The following is a 21,081-nucleotide window of genomic DNA, read 5'->3' on the forward strand; positions in this document are numbered from 1 at the left end:
TCAAGATCAAAGATGAAGATATTTTGATAGTGTATCTCTATGTGGACGATTTGATCTTCACCGGAAGTAACCCAAGCATGTTTAATGAATTCAAGGATGTGATGATGAAAGAATTCGAGATGACAGACATGGGGCTCATGGCGTACTACCTTGGCATTGAAGTTAAGCAACAAAATGATGGAATTTTTATTTCACATGAAAGCTATGCAAATGAGATACTGAAGAAGCTCAAGATGGAGAACTGTAAGCCAATGAGCACACCGACAGAATACGGGATCAAGATGACCAAACATGAAGAAGGCGAAAGTGTAGATCCAACATTCTTCAAAAGTTTGGTAGGAAGTCTACGCTATCTAACTTGCACGAGACCCGATATTCTTCACGCAGTTGGATTGGTTAGTCGCTACATGGAATCTCCAACAACCACCCATTTTAAAGTCACAAAGAGAATTATTCGCTATCTGAAAGGTACAATTGACTTTGGCTTGTTCTATTCAGTTTCTAATGATTACAAGCTTATTGGATATAGCGACAGTGATTGGGGTGGAGACATAGATAATCGAAGGAGCACTACTGGATTCGTATTTTTCATGGGAGATACTGATTTCACATGGATGTCAAAGAAACAACCGATTGTCACATTGTCCACTTGTGAAGCGGAATATGTTGCTGCTACCTCATGCGTTTGTCATACAATTTGGGTTAGAAATCTATTGAAGGAGATAGGCTTGATACAAGAAGAGCCTACCAAGGTTTATTTCGACAACAAGTCAGCCATTGCCTTAGTGAAGAATCCAGTATATTCGCTACCATTATATAAGGGAGTGTGTTGCAAGAAAAGATGTGGAAGTTGAATACGTGAAGTCACAAGATCAAATTGCTGATATTTTTACCAAGCCACTGACCAGCGAAGACTTCTTAAGATTAAGGAACCTACTAGGGGTCACGAGATCAAGTTTAAGGGGGGTGTTGGATCATAAACTTGATCCATTATGGGAGCCTAAACCCAAACCCAAACTAAATTGATGTCATTGCTTACATCATTTAAGTAAAGATGTCATTGCTTACATCATTTAAGTAATGATGTCATTGCTTACATCAATTTAGTTAGGTAAGAGTTAGGTATTTGTTGAATTTGTAATGGTTTAAATTAGTTTATTTGTGTGGTGTAGGATTATTCTTGAGTAGTATAAATACCCCTCCCCATTTTAGTTTTAAGTATCAAGAAATATTAAGAGCTTCTAAGTGAGTGAAGAAGCAAAGTCTTATAAGAGTGAGTTGTAGTTCTTGTTTTTGAGAGAGAGTGCTCTTGTAATATTTGTTTGAGTTTTAATAAAAGTTTTTTGTGTGTGTTTTATTTCCAACAAGGTTATCCCTATCGACAAAGTGACGGGATCATTCATCAAGTCTAGCGAGATGGGACAGCGGAATTCTCTCGGAACACTCAACTCAATCTCAGCATTTTCGTTCCTTTGCGGTTTCCCTTCACGTTTTGCAGCTCTTCTTCTCCTCCAAGAAGATATCATCATTGGTTTTTTTGGATTTGGTGAAGTGATGGAGGCAACAAACATATATGTTGTGATATTACTGGGATTTGTTCAACATTTAGGAGCTGAAAAGAAAATTATTAAATTAGGAAAAAGAAACATGAAAATTAGAATGTACGAAGAGAGAGGTTTGAATTTTTTACCGTTGAATGGGTACTAAAAAGTAAAAAAAAAAAATGATAAATGCAATTCGCAAATGTTGAAATGGTAAAAGGGTGCGGATTTTGGAAGCAGAAAATCAAAAACTGTGACCAAACCCCAACCCATCACAAAAGGCGTCGTCAATGTAAGGATGGAGGACTAAAATTCTATTCGAAAAAATTAATTTTTTATTTGATTTAGTGTTAAAAATTTTAATTTAAGTTGATATAATTTGTAATTATATAAATTCAATTCGACTTAAAATACGATATAGGTTTCTAAAATAAGAATGGAGTGAAATAATCAAACATTTTAGCATTAAGGTCCAAGTTGAAGCAAAATGAGAAGGAAGTGGGAAAAAGAAAGGTTATGAGAGTAGTGCTTTAGCAAACAGCGGGGAGAAAAACTGGAACAAATGCATTTTTTCTCGAGAATCGACGCCGAAAGGGAAAGAAAATGTTTGGGACAAAATAAAAATGTGGAAACTACAAAAAGGAATGCAAAGACTTACCCAAGGAATAAGACAGTGCAACCGAAAGTCTGAAGCACTTTAGTTTTTAGCACTAAGTTGCAGAAAACCAGCAAAGTAAGCTGTATGAAGGGTTGAGAATCAGATTTTTATAAAAATCACACACAAAAAATAAGACTTAACGTAATTCGATCTTGTTTACTCCGCATATAAAAATAATATCATGATCCGATATCTATATCAAAACTTGAACCTTGGATTAATATGATGTTCTAGAAGGTAAACCATTATGACCATAGACTAATCCTTGTGTTTGTTTTTTTAAAGTTTCAAACCCTTATGACAGATCATATGGTGAGTCTCACACCTTAGACAAAGGCATGTATGAGCCGGCCTAGAAGACACAATTATTTGATTTACTCAGTGACATTGATGGATATTATTACTATAGCTTCTTTGGCTGTCTGGAAAGGATTATCTTCTTACTTTTATAAACGATTCATTAGCTTTGTAAAACAAAAAAGTGCAAAGAATGGCAGCAGAAGATACCCTGTCAAAACCACGGAGTTGAATGCTTTGCCTATTAAACAGCTTGGAAGGTTTCAAAAATATATTTTCCTTTAATAATTTAACCATATACTATATATATATATATATATATATATATATGTATATATTTGTTCATATAGAACTAAAAATCAAGAGATTCGACATTAAAGTTGGATTGGCCGAACAGTCAAAGAAATATTAAAAGTATACATAAATCTGGGCCAATGCGAATAACTGCGGTACGAGTACAGTACTACGACCACTACAGTAACAGATTCAGAATTAGATTAGCTACGGTCCTGTCTAGTTAACACGCAAAAACTACACCTATTTAGAAACTGTATGCCAGCCCTTGGATTGAAATCTTTAGCCACATTGGAAAACATATGATTAACAGTCCCAAAGAAGAAAGATCAACGGATGTGATTGAGTAGAGGATCTGACCCTTGGGATCTTCATCTAAGCATTCACGTGCATGGTATCCACCGTACGCAGCATCCACATCATACTCGATGTACCTTGGAATCTAACATTAGATCCAATTGTTCGTCATGCAGTAAAAGTTAAAGGGTACTACTAAATGTACCATATTAAACCAACTTTTGACACCATTTACTAAATTTACCAATAAAATCATTATTTATAGAGTTCTTTTTCAAAAAGTATGAGCACCACCTATCTCCCACTCTAGACCACAATCAAACATATTTTGATAATCAATTAGTTTACTTTAATGTTTCGTGTGTATGGGTTAGGGTATATTCAGTGAATTGTTTGAGTGATTTGCAATAAAACAATAATTAATCAAATCGAATGCTCCGACATAAACAACCACTCCACAATCAAATAAACTCCACGATCAAACAAACTCCACCTATACTCTCACTTACTCCACCTATACTCCCAATTATTCACCATCAATAGAGGAGCATATATTGAAGGAACCAAGGGAGGGTCGATGATCAGAAAAGAGAACACCAACAGGAGGCAGCAACTAAGATCAACAACAGAGAGAGTTTCATCAACAAGCAGATGATTTCTGGACTGGAAATTTGAGTGTAATAAATAGAGGTAAATATTATAGCTAATTTTTTTATTTTATTTTATATAATTGTATTTGATTTTAACTTTTTTATTTTGTTGCAGGAATCTTGTTCTCATTTGACGCATAAAAATGTCATTTTTTTCTTCTGAAAACAACTCAAATGGTGCTAAATTTTCTACATCGACGTCGCCTTTTTTCTCTAATCAGGTAAAACAATCACATATTATAATTTTATTTTATTTTATTTTATTTACTACGATAAATATTCTGCAAGAATATATCGTCATAAATGAAAATAAATTGAATTTTAGGTGTTTTGCACTCACGAAGATTTAAAAAATTGGGCGCAAAGCAAGGAGTGCTCTCTTGGTTACGTCATAATAACTCAAAGATCATACACGGATACAAGTGGTTTTTTGTATGAAGTCGTGCTTAGGTGCGATCTTGGTGGTGAATATAAACCGAATGAAACAAGTAAAAATTCTGCTACCCGAAAAATTAATTGTCCATTCCAATTGGTAGGAAAGTATTCAAGTATATATAATGGTTTGTTGATAAGTGTAATATGTGATGAACATAATCATCTTCCTACACAACATATGGAGGGGCATCCATATGTGAGACGATTGTCTAAAGATGAATATCGATTGGTTGAAGATATGAAAAAAAAGAATGTGCCACCACGTGACATTCGATCGATATTAAAGTCGTAAAATGAAAATAGCGTGTCAACACTTAAAGACATATATAATGCACAATATAAAATTCGCAAGTCCTTACAAGTTGGGAAAAGTAAGATGTAGTTAAAACATTACACATCTTTTTTTGTTTCTTTTATATTTTGACTTTTTTATTTTCAAATAATCAAAGTGTAATTTAATTATGAGAATTTGAATGCAGGTTCTTATGTCTCTTTTACACTCCAATGGTTATGTTCACGACTTTTCTACAAATGATGTTACGAACGAGCTGGAAGCTTTATTTTTTGTTCATCCGACATCTTTTAAGATATGGCGTGTATTCCCACATGTGTTGATTATAGATGCTACGTACAAGACGAACAAGTATAATATGTCTTTTGTTGAGATTGTTGGCGTAACTCCTACAAGAAAGACATTTTGCATAGCTTTTGCCTTTATAAGTGAAGAAAAGATAGACAACTATAAGTAGGTGTTAGAGTGTTTAAAGTTGACACTAGATGAGTGCATGCTACCACGTGTTATAATTACTGACAGAGAGTTGGCTCTCATAAAAGCATGCGAAAAAGTTTTTCCGAATGCTACTCGATTACTTTGTAGATGGCACATTAGCCAAAATATTTTGAAGAATTGCAGACCAACAATCAAGACGCAACGTGATTGGGACTCTTTTCTTTCGACGTAGAAGTTACTAGAAGATTCTCCGACGTGGATATCGTACATGGAGAACTACAAGCAACTTCAATTAGTATTGAGGAAATATCCACGTAATTTTTTATATTTGACATATTTTTATTTTTTTAAATATTATTTTTTATTATTTCATATCAAATAATTATATTTTAATTTTATTTAATTTTTCAGGTGTTTTAAGTTATTTGGATGAACAGTGGTTTAATAATTATAAAGAAATGTTTGTGTCTGCATGGAGTGATCAGCCTCTCAACTTTGGCAATCGCACAACCAACAGAGTTGAAAGTTAACACGCCAAGTTAAAAAAGTACTTGAAATCCAAAAAATATTCACTAGATCAATTTGTGGGCTATATCAATCAAATCGTGCAGTCCCAAGTTACAACAATGAATGAAAGCTTTGAAAGAAGTAGAATTTATCGTTATCATCGACATAACCAGCCATGTTTCAACTTATTACAGGGTTTTGTTTCAAATGAGGCTCTTGATATGATTTTAGGAGAACTACATCGATTGAGTGATCTTGAGTTTAACTACTCAACATGTGGTTGTCAACTTCGTAAGAGTTGTGGGCTACCTTGTGCTTGCGTACTTTCAGCGTACTTAAATTCCGGTCAGTTTATTTAACTAAAATTATTTTATTATTTGGAGGTCTTTGTTTTTTAGAAACTAAAACTTGTTTTTTCAGGCGAGGATATTCCTTTGGATTCAATTGATATTTTTTGGAGGACACTAGATGTTTCATGGTCAACACCCTTGGAAAATGAAGATATTCAATGTGACGATGAACTGCACATTTTCAAATAAGAATTCAAAAGGTAATCTAACGCTGGAAAGAAGAGTTTCTTAAGAAAACTAGGCGATATATTCAATCCAAACACAAATCTTATGAGAGAACCCGCAGTTAAGAAAAAACTCATGGGCGGCCAAGCTTGAAGAAACAAAAAAAGAAGAAGTGTGTTGATCCGAAAAATCAAGATCCTGGTAAAACTAGTTATTCCACCAGATTTTTTGATATAGACTTGAATTTGGAACCGACAAATATTGAAACGGCGAGACACAATTCATATGTAACCACGCGACTTGTTCCCGGATTTAAACGAAGAACCCGTGAGACACAGTTCATATGTAAGCCAATCATTTGTCAGACCTGGTTCGAAAAGATTTTTGAAACAACTTCCACAAATTTTTCGTCCTTATCTTACTATTTGAAGACCAATGGCCTCGAATTCGGTCAGACTTGATGCGGGAGTTAGATGTTAACCAGCAAAAATATAAGTATATATTTGGAACGACAGGTTATAAAAAAATCTATAAAATCGTACAATTAGCTGGAAAATGGATGGAAATGCCAAACACGGGATTGATTATTGCTTCTGCATACAATAGAGTTGTTATAAGTCCAGCTAATGGAGGAAACGTCGGAGGTTGTACTATGATTTTCCCGCTTTGGTCCAGTCCACCACAATCAGAGCCACATGGGACAATCGTCATTGCACATGTGAATGATAACCTTTATATTAAAGCGGCATTACGCGAAGGTTGTCCTTAGCCGATGACTCATCCACTTTGGATCACATATAAAAGTGCCATTGCATCTGCATGGGAAGACCCATATGTTAGTCATTAGGAAGAGTTTCGTGAATATTATTTTCGTATTCCTGAAACTTTTGACCTATCGAAGTAATTATGTAACGTTTAATTTATTGTAATTCTAGTTTATTTATCAATGAATGTTTTAATATTTTTTTATACATGTTTGTATAATTAAATAATAGCGTAAATACTACACATATAATTTATTATTTAATATTTACTTAATAAGAACATTTTAGTTAATAATATATTTTAATATGTCGTTTTAATAATATATAGCGGTATACAACGTACGTTGTAGACTTATCCTAATTTAAATTATCAATGTTATAAATAATATTGATTTCTTTAATTGGAATTAAAGATTGAAATCTGATATAATGAATAAACAAATAGAGCTAAAAATTATCTGTAATAATTTTTTATAATATTTAATTTATGAAAATATATATTATGCAAGATCCGGTTGGAATAAATGGGAGGCGGTTAGGTACGTTGAGTTCAGCGCACGTGAAACATAGAAAAAGGTGGGTTGCTGTCCAAATGCTGACAAAGCATTCCTTGAATGCTCACATGGGGATGGCAACTAAGAGTAGAAAAAGCGAATATGATGCCCTCCGTCTCCTTTTTTATTATTTTATTAAAAGAATTGGTATGTTTAGTAAAACATTTGGTACATTTAGACTATCGCAAAGTTAAATACTAAAAGTCCCCATGCAAATATTCATAAGGAGTCATGGACGGTGGAGATTAGCAAAACAACAGTCTCAACATCTAACACGCGCCAGTAAGTTTAGTTGCAAATGACCGTTAAGTCCTTTCCAATTCTCATGCAGGTGCACGTTATCCAAGAGAGAAAAAAGAAGAAGAAATGTTAATATAGTTTTAGTAAACTACAAGGGTAACCACTTAACTATTACTCAATTTCATTTTGACCATCAAAATTTTGATTTAATCAGTCAAATCATCTAATTATTTAAATGTTTCAATCAAGTCACTGACCGTTAACATAGATGGTGACGTTTCATAAAATTGGTATAATTATTCAATTGGTCCTCAATATTTATATATTCTATCAATTTAATCTTAATTTTAATTTAATTTAAAAAATTAACCCTCCAATCCGAAGTTGCCACGTATTAACAAATTATTGTGACACATTTCCAAGTGACATATGCCACCACATGATTGGAGAGTTCTTTTTAATTAATTTTAATATTTTAATTGAATAAAATTACTCATCAATCAAGTGATGACATATGATTGAAACTATTGTCTAAGAGATTCGAACCAAGGACCATGGGTGTCCTTGGGCACACCTCAACTACTGGATAAATGCTCCAATAGTTATTAGGCTGAATTTTTTTTTTATATATTTTGTTTTAGATTATTTCACATACATATATATTAAATTATTGAAACAAATCTAATAAATAAATTATATTTCTCTCTCACACATATATATAATTATAGTTAATATAAAATTTCAGAATAAAAATGAGTTTAATATTTTATTTTTTAAAATTAAAATATTTTCCTTTTTCACAATTATGTCTATATGATTATGTATATAAATTAAACGAGAAATAATTTAAAAAATTGAAGACAAAAATTAAGATTAAGATTATAAATTTATTTTATGATTTAAATTGATTTTGTGACTTTTGATTCTCTAATGATTTTTTTAATACAATTCATATATAATTATTTGAAAAATTACGAAAAAAGTAATTTAATTTAAAAATATAAAATTAGTAAACTCATTTTTTATTTTTAATATTGCATTGACTATAACTTAATATATGTGTGTCTGAAATTTAATTTATTTATTATATTTGTTTCAATAATTTAATATATATGTGTATGTGTGAAATAATCTGAAACTAAATAGATAAAAGAGTTTGCAATCTATTAACAAATGGAGCATTTACCTTAGTGTTTGAGGTGTAGCCTAATACACTAGTGGTATATGGTTTAAATCCCCAAAGTAGTTCTTTTTTTATAATTTTATTCAATTAAAATATTAAAATAAATTAAAAATAAATCTCAAATCATGTAGTGACACGTGTCATTTGGAAATGTTTCACAATAATTTGTTGACACATGACACATCAGTATTGGACGGTTAATTTTCAAATTAAAATTAATATTAAATTGATAGAATATGTAAGTACGGAGGACCAAATATATAATTATGTCAATTTCATTAACTGACACATCACCATCTTTGTTAAAAATTAACGACCATGGCTTGATTGAAACATTTAAATAGTTGGGTGGTTTTATTGATTAAATCAAAACATCGATAGTCAAAATGAAATCTGACAATAGTTAAGTGGCCACCCGTGGAGTTTACCCATATATTTTTTCCATGTTTGTTTTTAGGGTAAACTACACCCAAGGTCACTCTGTTATGAGTTTGATAAAAAAAATGTCATTTTTTAAAAGTTACAAATAAGTCGCTCAATTAAAATATTGTCACAAACAAGTCACTTCGTTATTAAAATTGAAATGAACATCTAATGTGGAATGCTATAATAACATTTTGGTCCTTAAAACTGAAATATTTTATCAATTTTATCTTAATTCAAAATAATTTAATAAATTTAACTTTTCATATTTAAACATTTCATCAATTATTTTTTTATGATACTAGCAAACCAAGCGAGTTTAATAGATAACAACAATATTGAATGACTATACTCTACCATAGAGCATCAACAAGCTACTATTAGATTGTTTTTATACCAAAAAAGTAATATAATATTTCTAGGAGAAGAAACAATAATTTAAGAGAATAACATATATTAGATTGATATAATTTGTAAACATAAAATATTAAATGTATTGAATTATCTTAGATTAAAACTAATTTGACAAATTATATAAATTTTAATGACTAAATTGATAAATGATTTATTTGCAGTAATTAAAGATATATTTATAACTATATAAAAATAATATATTTATTACTAAAATCATAATTAAATAATATTGAGTATAATATACCCTTATTTTCATTTAAGAAAACAAAATTTACCAACTTTACTATAAAAAATGAATTCACTCATGCGCATGGAAATAGGGTGCTGATCGAGCAAGTTGAGTAGTACTCAATTTGATTCAAAATTTGTTTTGTTCGTTCACCAGATTTCTTATCTTGTTTTTTTTAAATATATATAAAATTTAGTAATATTATATAGCTTAATATAAATATAAATTGAGTAAAATACACAAATGATCCCCTGACTATAAAGTACTACTTTGTTGAGTCCCTTGACTATGAAAAGTTACAAAATGATCATTCGACTATAGAGTATTATTTTATTGAGTCCCTCGACTATTAAAAGTTACAAATTAGTCACTTGACTATTAATATATTCCAAACTCATCATTTTTTGGTTAAAATATTGCGATCGTCTGAGCTGAACGTTGACTGATATATTATAGTCGTTTGAAATTTTGGGATCAAATTTTATCATATCTCAATCAGCATGTTAATGTCAAATTCAGACTGTCGTTAATTTTTTAACGATAATGGATGAGTTTAGAACATATGAATACTCGATGACCATCAATGACGATATATATATATATATATTTGTAGGAATCTTGTAATACCCCAAACATCGGGTCAATGACTAATGTGTAAGGAATTAAAATTTAGCGGTTTAAGTTGATAAATTGAAAAGTTCAAGGACTGATTTGGAAAATTTGTGTCTAGGACCTATTATCAAAGATTGAAGGTTGGAAGGGCAAAGTGGTCTTTTTGTCATGAAATGAATTAAAAAAATCATTTTAAATGTATTTAAGCATGTGGGAAATGAGGAAAAAGGAAAGGAGAATTCTGGATACTCTCCATCTTCTCTTCTCTTTGTCCTTCCACTGTATACACCATGGTTAAGGTAAGTAAATTAAAGTTGGTTATTCCTTTTAGTTTTTGGTTGATTTTGAAGCCTTGAGTGGTATAGAAGCTTAAGGAAAGCTTAAAGATGAATAGAACTAAGAGTTTGGTGAATACATGATGAATTAGTAAAATGAGTTTTTAAGTGAATGGATGGAATTTTGGTTAGTAGTTGAATCCTAAAAGCATATTTGACTTGTCCAAGGTGTAAATAAGGAAATTAAAGTCTTAGAAATGATTGATAACATGTTTGAAAATTGATATGATTTTTAGTCTCAAGAGTTATATGGGGAAAATTGGATAATAATAGGATATTATTGGATATAAGTTAGTTGGGGTAAGTGATAAGGAGTTTAAAGGCATACATAGAGTTAATGGTAAGAGATTTAGGTGAATTATGGGAAAAATTTGAAATGAAATAAGTGAAATCTGGGTAAGGGTATCGGTACTGGAAGAACAATATTGATACTATAAGGATAAATTGAAGGAAAAATGTATGAATCGAAGGAACAATATCGATATTGATTAAAGTAGTATCGATACTGATGTGGAGGTATCGATACCAAGAGTAAGGTATCGATACTGTAATTGAAATTTGATTTCTAGAATGCCAAAATGGTATTGGTACCATAGAAGAAAAGTATCAGTACTGTGGGTAGAGTACCGATATTATTAAGTCGGAAATGTTAATTAGGTGTTTCATTTCGCTTAAGTAAAGGTTAATTGGTTTGATGTTAACTGAGCTCCGAGATTCATGTTGATCTTGTTAATGTGTAGATTCGATCGAAAGCAAGTGTTGAACGAAGTGACGTATAAACATAGAGTGAAATAGAGGAGTTGTTTAAGGCTTAAGTGAGGCAAAGGTAAGTGCATTATATTTATGCTTTCAAAGTATGTAATGAGGGAGACTTGCGATGAGTCAACCTCGACTGATTTAGAAAGAAATTATTTTCAAATTGTTTTATAATATATATTTTATCATGTCTTGTTAAATGATTTCTTTGAATGATTTTGGGTATGAATTACCCAAACTATTTATTATGATAAGTTCTTTATATCGCATGTGAATATTGTGAGTATGAACTGTCTGATATTGGTTTATTACTTAAATTAATTATATGAATGATTTCTATGGAGAACAATAAATGATTTTAAATTAATCCAATATATGAAATATGTGGATATTTTATACGTGAATATGATATATGTAAATGTGTTATACGTGAAAATATCTATGTGAATATGTGTTAAGTGATTGAAGTCTATGTGAATAAAAGACTCTTGAATAATAAATGTGAAATAATTATATGGAATAAGTCCAAAGTATATTTTATGAGAATTAGGGGTATAGTTGGCATGTTAAGAGTCGAGAGCTCTACACGGTCCTTCAGGACAAATCTACGTGGCACTTCGGTGCAAATTATATGAGCAGTGGTGACTGTATTAGTGCACAACCTCAATGTACTCACATACCTTTAGTTCTAAACGATATACGTTGGGCTAATTAAATAAATGAATATAAATTAAACTAATTGATATGGATTGAAAAGTGTATGAGTGCATATGTAGTTATATAAAATGTAAATTGATTATAGGGTCTGTTTATTTGGATGTAATTGGTTTTCTGGAAAATAAATTACTGAAATTTGAATTCTGGAAAATGAATTACATTTCTGGAAAATGAATTACATTTCTGGAAAATGAATTACATTTTTCTGAAAAACATCTGGAAAAACGTTTTACGATGTTTGGAAAATGGAAAATGTTGTTTAAACCTTTTTTCCACTAGTTGATGAGTTTTTTAAAAATTATTTATTATAAATATTAAATACAATAAATAATATTATTTTTCATAAAACTTAATATTATTATTTGTAAAATATTAAAATAATTTATTTATTATTAAATATTATTTTTATAATTTTATTAATAAAAATATTAATATTGATATATTTTATTGAAATAAAAATATTATAAATTATATTAATTATTTATTAAAGTAATAGTGTTATATTATATTTTAAAAATATTAATTATTATATTTTAAATATCTTTATTAAAATATTATTAGATTATTATATTAATATTAAATATATAAATAATATTATTCATTATTAATAATATAATCATATTATTTCTATGAAATTAATAAATAATATAAATTTTATTAATAATTTATTATATATTATTAAAATAAAAATATAATATAATATATTATTATAATATAATTGATTATTTTATTATAATATTAAAAATATTATATTATATTATTAGAAATATTAATAAATATATTTTAAATATTTTTAATAATTAATATTTTTGATTAAAACAATATTAAAATATTTTATTAATATTAAATTCATAAAATAAAATTATTTTGAGTATTTATTCTTTGAAATGAAAAGTTAAGAAAATGACTTACGGAAAATCAAACTATAAGTTATTTTCCAGAAAACACAAAGAAAATTTTGTTAATCAGGAAAATGTTTTACGTTGACCAACCATTTTTCCTCTAACCAAACACTAGAAAAAAAATTCGGAAAACGAATTACGTGAAACAAACACGGGATTTCAGGAAAAACTTATTCCGTAATTCATTTTACGACAAACAAACAGACCCTAAATTGTATAGTGTTTAAAAGTATACATGTTAATGATATGAAACGTAAATTGATTTTCGTATTAAGTATTTTTAAATGTTTTATTAAACTCATTTATGCTTCACTAAGTCAATGACTTAACGTGTGAGTGTTTTCACGCGTAGGTTCAAAGAGATTCAAGGAATAAGCCAAGTAAGCAAGGGCATGACATCATACTAGTGAAAATTATTAGATTAGAGAGAGATTTGAATTGTATATATTTTTGTTATTTGAAATGTTGTTGGCATGTACTAATAAGGTTTTAAATTGTATATGTTCTGATATGTTATTAAGTATTCGTTTTTCTTTGTTAAATAAAAGTAAAAAAGTCAAATTTTAGTCAGATCTTCAAAGTTTTGAAGTGTTAAAAAGTCAATGTGATATCTCAGATTCGTATCCGGGTCGGGTACAGGTCGAGGTGTTACAAATCTTATTTATTTTTAGATGTATTTTATTTTTATAGAAATATATATATTAGGAGGTATATTTTTTTGTAGTTTAAAATTTCACATACATATTTATATTTTGCAATTTAAAATCAGATATTTGTTACATCTATGTTTAATTTAACGTGCTCTAATATAAGATAAACATGATAATTAAAAAATAAGAATGAACCATTTTGATTTTATTTCTAATTATATTCTCTCTAAAAATAATATAATTATTTATAATTTATTACCGACTAACTTGTTAATCATTTATCAAAACTTATAATTGTAATCATAACCATTAACAAACACTTTTAATGATTCGATTAATTCTAACTGTTTGACTTTAACGGTTTGATTAATCAACCTGAAAAACGTAACATTACAGTTTAATTTAAACACCTCTAATTTTTAGTATCGTTTTTAACTTTTTTTAAATAAATTTTTAATATTTTAAAATTCTTTTAGGTGTTTTAATTTTTATAATAAATGTAATTGTTTGATGTGACTTTCACGATGGCCGATCAATTAGATCGACCGTGAAGTTCTTTTGTTTGATACGTTGGTTGTGATGCTACTAAAAAAAGGTTATGTAGTTGAATATAGGGTAAAGTATTGTATACTAATGATTTTTCAATTTTATAAAATTGTCATTTGATTGTTGTTATGTTTTAAACTCATTATTTTTTATTAAAAATTGACGGTCATCTGAGATGGATTTTAGCCTGATAACTAAGATATCATAAAATCATACTTTAATGATGTTTACAAGCACATTCATTGCTTTCAAGCACTTGTCCGATTACATATTGCTTCAAGTACGACTCGTCAACATAATATAAACGGAGACTTGATTCACAAAATACAGTTCAAATGATTTTGGATAAGAATTTATCATATCCTAATAATCAAGATAATGTCCAGCTCAATCGGTCATCTATTTTTTAACGAAAAATTTAAAATGTAAGAATGTTTAATTAATCATTTTATAACTTTTAATAATCATTAGACTTAACAAAGTAGTTCCCTATAATCAGTGTGTCATTTCTATACCATACCCTTAAATTTACTTATAAAATGTATAAATAGTTAAATTTATTATTTTTAAAAAAATATTACTTCTATAGACTTTAAAAAACCCAACAACCCCACGCTTTTAAATTTTATTCAAATTCAAAGTTTTTCCCTTTTTTTTAATTTTTGTTCTAATTATTGATTTGTTTTAAATAAAGCATAATATTTTTCCTTTAATATTTGCAGGCACGGATTTAATTAGCACACATAAGAATCAGCTAAGCACTTTGATTAGTGGAATGGTGGGGTGCCATCTGCACAATAAATGTTTTCATCTTTGTTTTCTTTTTAACACCGCCGATAACAATTTGTGAACCGTTGGATTTGATCGGGAATATGCGCATCTCGGGCCGATTTTAAGCCGCATCCTTCAATCCAATGCCGAGCCGAAACTCTATGGGCCCCACGCGATTCACGTTTCTGCAATTGATTGGCACGAGGCGCAACGCCACCGTTTCGCTTCGTTACTTGTATCATCTGTTAACTGTTCAAGACAAAATGTGGGCCATTTGAAACGGGGCGGTGTAATGGGGGTGGCAAGGAGCCCCGTTTACATATATGTATTTAAATACTAAAAGGATAAAATCTTTTCGGTCCCCGAAAGTCTTAATAATCATTATTTACACCCTAATGATTTACACACTTTTTCTTTAACATTTCCCACTATTGTCTTTTCCGGTCCACCTTTTTTTATCTTCTTTATTTTTTATTTATGGCACTTTATCCCTCCTCGAAGGCTTCAAACTTTCATTCCTTTTATTTTTCAAACTTATCGAATAACCTATATTTAGAAGCCTTAGCAAAGGAGTTTAAGAAGTTGATACTTACTAATATTCTAATTAAAGCAAAAATTAAAAACATGTTGAATCAATTTCCACTTCTTTAATTAAAATATTCTTTAATAAGCAACAAATTAAACATAATTGTTTGACATATTGATGATAAATATTTTAAATAAAAAATATATTAAAAATGATTATTATTTTTTGAATAAATTAAAAATGATTATTTGACGCGTAGAGTTTCTTAATTACATAAAGGGAAATAAAAATTAATGTGTATTTATTTAATATTTAAAATAAATAAATAAATGAAACACATGGTATTTTGTTTAATTATGTTCGTGGAGTTAAAAAAGTTGAACACTTGTTAATATTGATTGGGTAATTATTAGAATTTTGTTAAGAATAAGGTTTGAGACTCAGTAGTAACCTCATCTCGCCTGAGTTGTAATTGGTTTTTCAAAAAAAGTTTTTTTAGTATTTTATTAGTAAAATAAAGTTAAAATTAATTTATTTTCCTAATCAATAGAATTTTATTTACATTTTTAGAAGATGATTTATGGATTGATATTTAATTTTTTTTAAAAACATTTACTTTGTTTTTTATTAAATTAAATTATCTTACGATAAAATTAATATATTTGTTAAGTCAATATCAATTTTTTTTATTTTTATAATGTTTAAATATAATATTATTTTAAATATTTTATTGAACTTTTTACTCAAAAATATAAAACAGTTGACATTGATATTGATAAAAATAAAATAATTAGGATTAATATAACACTTTTGTTATTTTTACGATGATTAATTTAATTTAATAAAATTTAAAATTTTTGAAGGTAAAAAAAATACAAATCTCCTGTGTCTTATAATATCTCAAGGTGATAGAGCAACAAAAACACAACATAAAGTAACAAAAGATAAGGGGATAATACGATGATGATGAAGTTACCTTCTGTGGGTTCTTCTTTGTCATTGGTTTTCACTCTGATTTCTGCTTTTGTTTCTGGGTTTGGCAAAAGGCTCCCGATTCTTTCATTTGATGAAGGGTATAGTCAGTTGTTTGGAGATGATAATCTAGTTCTCCATAGAGATGGTAAAGCTGTTCACTTGTCTTTGAATGAAAGAACAGGTTTGTTTGTTTGTTTGTTTTTTTCATTATTCCTTTTTGTTAGTCCCTGGTTATGATATTTTTGGGGTTTCTCTGTTCATTGTTTTAGTAAAAGAAAAAAACTTTTTTTCTCTGTTCATTGTGTAAAAAACAGGATCTGGATTTGTATCTCAAGACCTTTACTTGCATGGTTACTTCAGTGCTTCAATAAAGTTGCCTGCTGATTATACTGCTGGAGTTGTGGTTGCTTTCTATGTGAGTTCGTCTCTGGAGTTTTGATTGTGTTTTATAGCTTTTTTTTTTACTTTTTCATATTTTTGTTTAGGAATCTGATCAAAATCCAGATGGTTACCATAAACACCAAATGATTTTACCATTTAATACAAGAATATCCTCATTAATCTTCTTGTTTACAGATGTCAAATGGTGATATATTCGAGAAGAACCACGACGAAATAGATTTCGAGTTCTTGGGTAACATCAGAGGAAAAGATTGGAGGATTCAGACCAATGTTTATGGAAATGGAAGCACCAGTGTTGGCAGAGAGGAAAGACACAATCTTTGGTTCGACCCTGCTGATGATTTCCATCAATACAGTATCCTCTGGACTGATTCTCAAATCATGTGAGCATAAAAAAATATGGTGACGAGTGTTGTTGATGGGAACGAGTTTGGCTCGTTGGCCGTGATTGGTGCACCCTTCTGATTGTGACGGAGAACCGGTGATTACGGCCGACGAACTAAACTTGTTCCACCAAGTTTAACGTTGTCAGTTTGCAGATAGTAAGGTTATCCCCAAGTTTCTATTTTTTATGGTTATTATTTGATTTGCAGATTTTATATAGACAATATCCCTATAAGAGAGTTTAAGAGAACAGCTTCAATGGGTGGAGACTTTCCTTTTAAGCCAATGTCTTTGTATACCACAATATGGGATGGGTCTGATTGGGCTACTAATGGTGGCAAATATAGAGTCAATTACAAATATGCTCCTTACGTTGCCGAATTCTCCGACCTGATCCTCCATGGTTGCGCTGTTGATCCCATTGAATTGTTGTCGAAGAGGTGCGTCACGACCTATCAAAGTTTGGAACTGTCTGGTACCATCTCCCCATCACAGAGAAGCAAAATGGATAGCTTTAGGAGGAAGCACATGACATACTCCTACTGCTATGACCAAACCAGATACAAAGTTCCACCTATGGAGTGTGTGATCAATCCTAAAGAAGCCGAAAGACTCAAGAAATTCGACCCGGTCACGTTTGGAAGAGGCAGGCGTCACCATGGGAAACGACACCATCCCAGCCGAGCTAGCAAGCCCGAGGCAGATACCATCTGAAATAAAATAAAAATACACCATTGGTAGATTTATTTGGTTACATGTTGGGGCATTGTTTTCCACCAGTTTTGTGTATAGGCTCCATTTTTATCATTGATGTTGATTTTATGTTCTTGTTCCCAAACACACCTCATGGGTTCCATTTCTGAAGTATACTTTTCATCTCCAACATCAGACATTGTTGTATTTGGATGGACAAAGTTTGGGATTATGCTTATGTCTGGTAGTATGTATGAATATATGCATTCGACAATAGGATATCCAGACATGTTGTCAAAAGGGTAGTTGGAATCCAAGGTGACTTTAGATTGGGCAAGTGGGCTTGGGGGAGCCCTCAAGTCTTGAAAATGGCCCCACGTTTGTACTTTTAAGGCGTTGAGTGAAGAAATGCAAAATGAAGGGATGTTCAAACTTGTTTCAACTCGAATATTTTCTCTTTTATTACTAAAAATATTTCTTTTATTACTAAAAATATTCGATGAGTTTAAATGAAGAATAAATTTCAGTAAAGTTTTTAGTAATTTTTTATACAAATACAAATTACTAATTATTTAAAAAATAAAAATAAAAAATTGTAATGACCCTTTACAACTATAAGAGTAAATTAAATTCATAATTAAGATATCTCCTATTATTATTGATGCGAAACTAGTCACTTAAGGTCATACAAGAAAAATGTTAAAAACACATCTAAAAAAGCTCGAATAAAATAAAGATGTGAATAGATCTGACTGCATCGACAAATGAACCAAAATAGAGGATTAAGCTATTGAAAGACTATTGACAATCGCGACAGAGTCGAGTGTCGTAACAAAACTATATTCAAACACAAATCATATATCCAAATTCATCCAAAGGTCCAAAGCAGGATATATCAACATAATAACAAATAAGCATCATATTGATAAGCCGATGCAATATCAAATCTAACCCTAAAAAATTAAACAAAAAGGAATGACCAAAAGATTGATAGAAAAGATCGAAAACGTGTCAAAAAGGCATAAAAACGTGCCATAAATTGTATTATGAAAGCAAAGTTATTAGAAATTAAAAACAAAAGAAAAATAAAGATGTTATATAAGAAAATAGATGAAAAACAAGGAATATCGACAGATGGTGACCAACAATAAAGTATTAAATGAACCACAATAAGGGATGAAACTATTAGTGTATCTAAATACAATCTGAGGGTCCAAAGTAGAGAATGTCAACAAAATAACATATTAACGTCATCTTGATCAGTCGAGGCGATATCAAATCTAACAATGAGAAAATTAAACAGAAAAATGACCAAACGACCGATATAAAAGATCGAAAACGTATCAAAAGATAAAAGGAAATATGCCATGAAAAAATATGTTCCATAAAAACAAAATTATTAGAACTTAAAAGAAAAAAAATAAAGAATATTGGTGAGTGATAACCAACCATTGCAGGGGTGAGTTGAAGAACATATCTTTAACTTCATATAGGCTAGAATAGTTGGCATTTTTATCGAAATATCACCATCGGACTCATTAATTACATGTTAGACACTCTCTCTCCTAATATTACCGATCTAACACCCTTTCTGATAAAATAGCGCGGATGACGATACACGCTTTTGCAGGATTCTGTCCGAGCTGGCGTCACGTAAGGAAAGACGCATATTGTAATCCACGCCTTCACTGAACCTCTGACATATAAGGAAGGCGCGGATCATGACGTGCGCCTTCCATGGGAAATGTTGATATAGCGCTACGTAAGGGAAGACACGTTTCAAGGTGCAAGCCTTCCAAAGTCTATATCATCCCTTAAAGTATTTTTAAAAAATATGCTTTAAAAAATTAAAAAAAAATAAAACTATAGGGACTAACATCGTAATTTAATACATATTAGTTTCATAAATTGAACTTAATGAGGTTGGCTTATATAGGCATATTGGAGTGTTTAGGTTATGTTTCTTCACAATGTGAGATAAAAGTTAAAAAGTGTATTTCTTAACTTTTTTATCTCTATATCTAATGAATCTATTTTAACTTTTTTAACAATAGTGTAGTGTATTTTGTTATTTTTTTTATCTCTATATCTAATGAATCTACTTTAACTTTTTAAAAATATTGTATAAGTAGATTCATTAGATATAGAGATAAAAAGTTAAGGAATGCACCTCTTAGCTTGAAACATAACCTAAACACTCCAATATATCTATATAAGATAACTTCATTAAGCTCTTCAATTCATGAAACTAATATGTATTAAATTATAATGTTAGTCCCTATAGTTTTATTTTTTTAAAAGAATATTTTTTTAAAATACTTTGAAGGATGATACGGACTTTGGAAGGCATGCCTCTTGAAACGTGCCTTCTCACATGGTGTCATGTCAACATTTCTCATGGAAGACGCGCTTCATGATCCGCGTTTTCCATATATGTCAAGGTTCAACAAAGGCGCAGATGACGATATGCACATTCCTTTACGTGACACCAGCTCGGACAGAACATTGCGATGATGCGGATGGTGATTCACGCTTTGTCACAAAAGGTGCTAGATTGGTAATATTAGGAGAGAGAGTGCTAGAAAGGTAATAAATGGTTCCGAGGGTGATATTTCAGTAAGAATGCTAGAATAGTTGGAGCTCATTTATTTATTTTTGTTGCCCTCTCGATTTTAAAGTTTCACCTTGACTAATCCGAACTCAAATTTAAGGTCTTATTTAAATGATATTAAAGTGCTTACCACTTGAACCAATCCCTATTGATTAGCTCATTTATTATTTTAATTTCATATTTTTGTACTATAAATTTAAATAAAATAGCTATATAATATAATTAAAAAATATAATGTGACTCGTCATATCTCTTAATCATGAGGTTAATGGTTCAATATCCACCGATAAAAGTAGTACAATAAATTGTAATGACTTGGTCAAATTCAATTGGTACAATGAATATTAATGATTTGGGTCAAATTCAAATAGTACAATAAATATGAATGATCTAAGTTAAAATAGTACAATAATGTGAGTCCAAGTTTGACGGGATAATTAATTTTATGTGTGCAAGATAGTTATAAACTA

At 29.9% G+C, this 21,081-nt stretch overlaps 1 protein-coding gene and 1 long non-coding RNA gene across 2 annotated transcripts; both read left to right on the forward strand.

The window, feature by feature from the left end:
- The first annotated feature begins 1,231 nt into the window (after nt 1–1,231).
- LOC120169764 lies at nt 1,232–1,882 on the forward strand. Its single transcript, XR_005520692.1, has 2 exons — nt 1,232–1,273; nt 1,369–1,882. It is a non-coding gene; the product is annotated as an uncharacterized LOC120169764 (long non-coding RNA).
- A 14,549-nt stretch (nt 1,883–16,431) lies between these two features.
- Nucleotides 16,432–18,033, forward strand: LOC120169771 (probable xyloglucan endotransglucosylase/hydrolase protein 28). Its single transcript, XM_039177891.1, has 4 exons — nt 16,432–16,702; nt 16,836–16,936; nt 17,098–17,306; nt 17,517–18,033. Exons 1-4 carry the CDS (start codon nt 16,507–16,509, stop codon nt 18,019–18,021), a joined length of 1,011 nt encoding a protein of 336 aa, XP_039033822.1. The 5' UTR covers nt 16,432–16,506; the 3' UTR covers nt 18,022–18,033.
- Nucleotides 18,034–21,081: the final 3,048 nt, after the last annotated feature.

Source organism: Hibiscus syriacus, unplaced genomic scaffold (genome assembly GCF_006381635.1).
Source record: "Hibiscus syriacus cultivar Baekdansim isolate YM2019G1 unplaced genomic scaffold, ASM638163v2 tig00003041_pilon, whole genome shotgun sequence".
Taxonomy (NCBI): Eukaryota; Viridiplantae; Streptophyta; class Magnoliopsida; order Malvales; family Malvaceae; genus Hibiscus; species Hibiscus syriacus.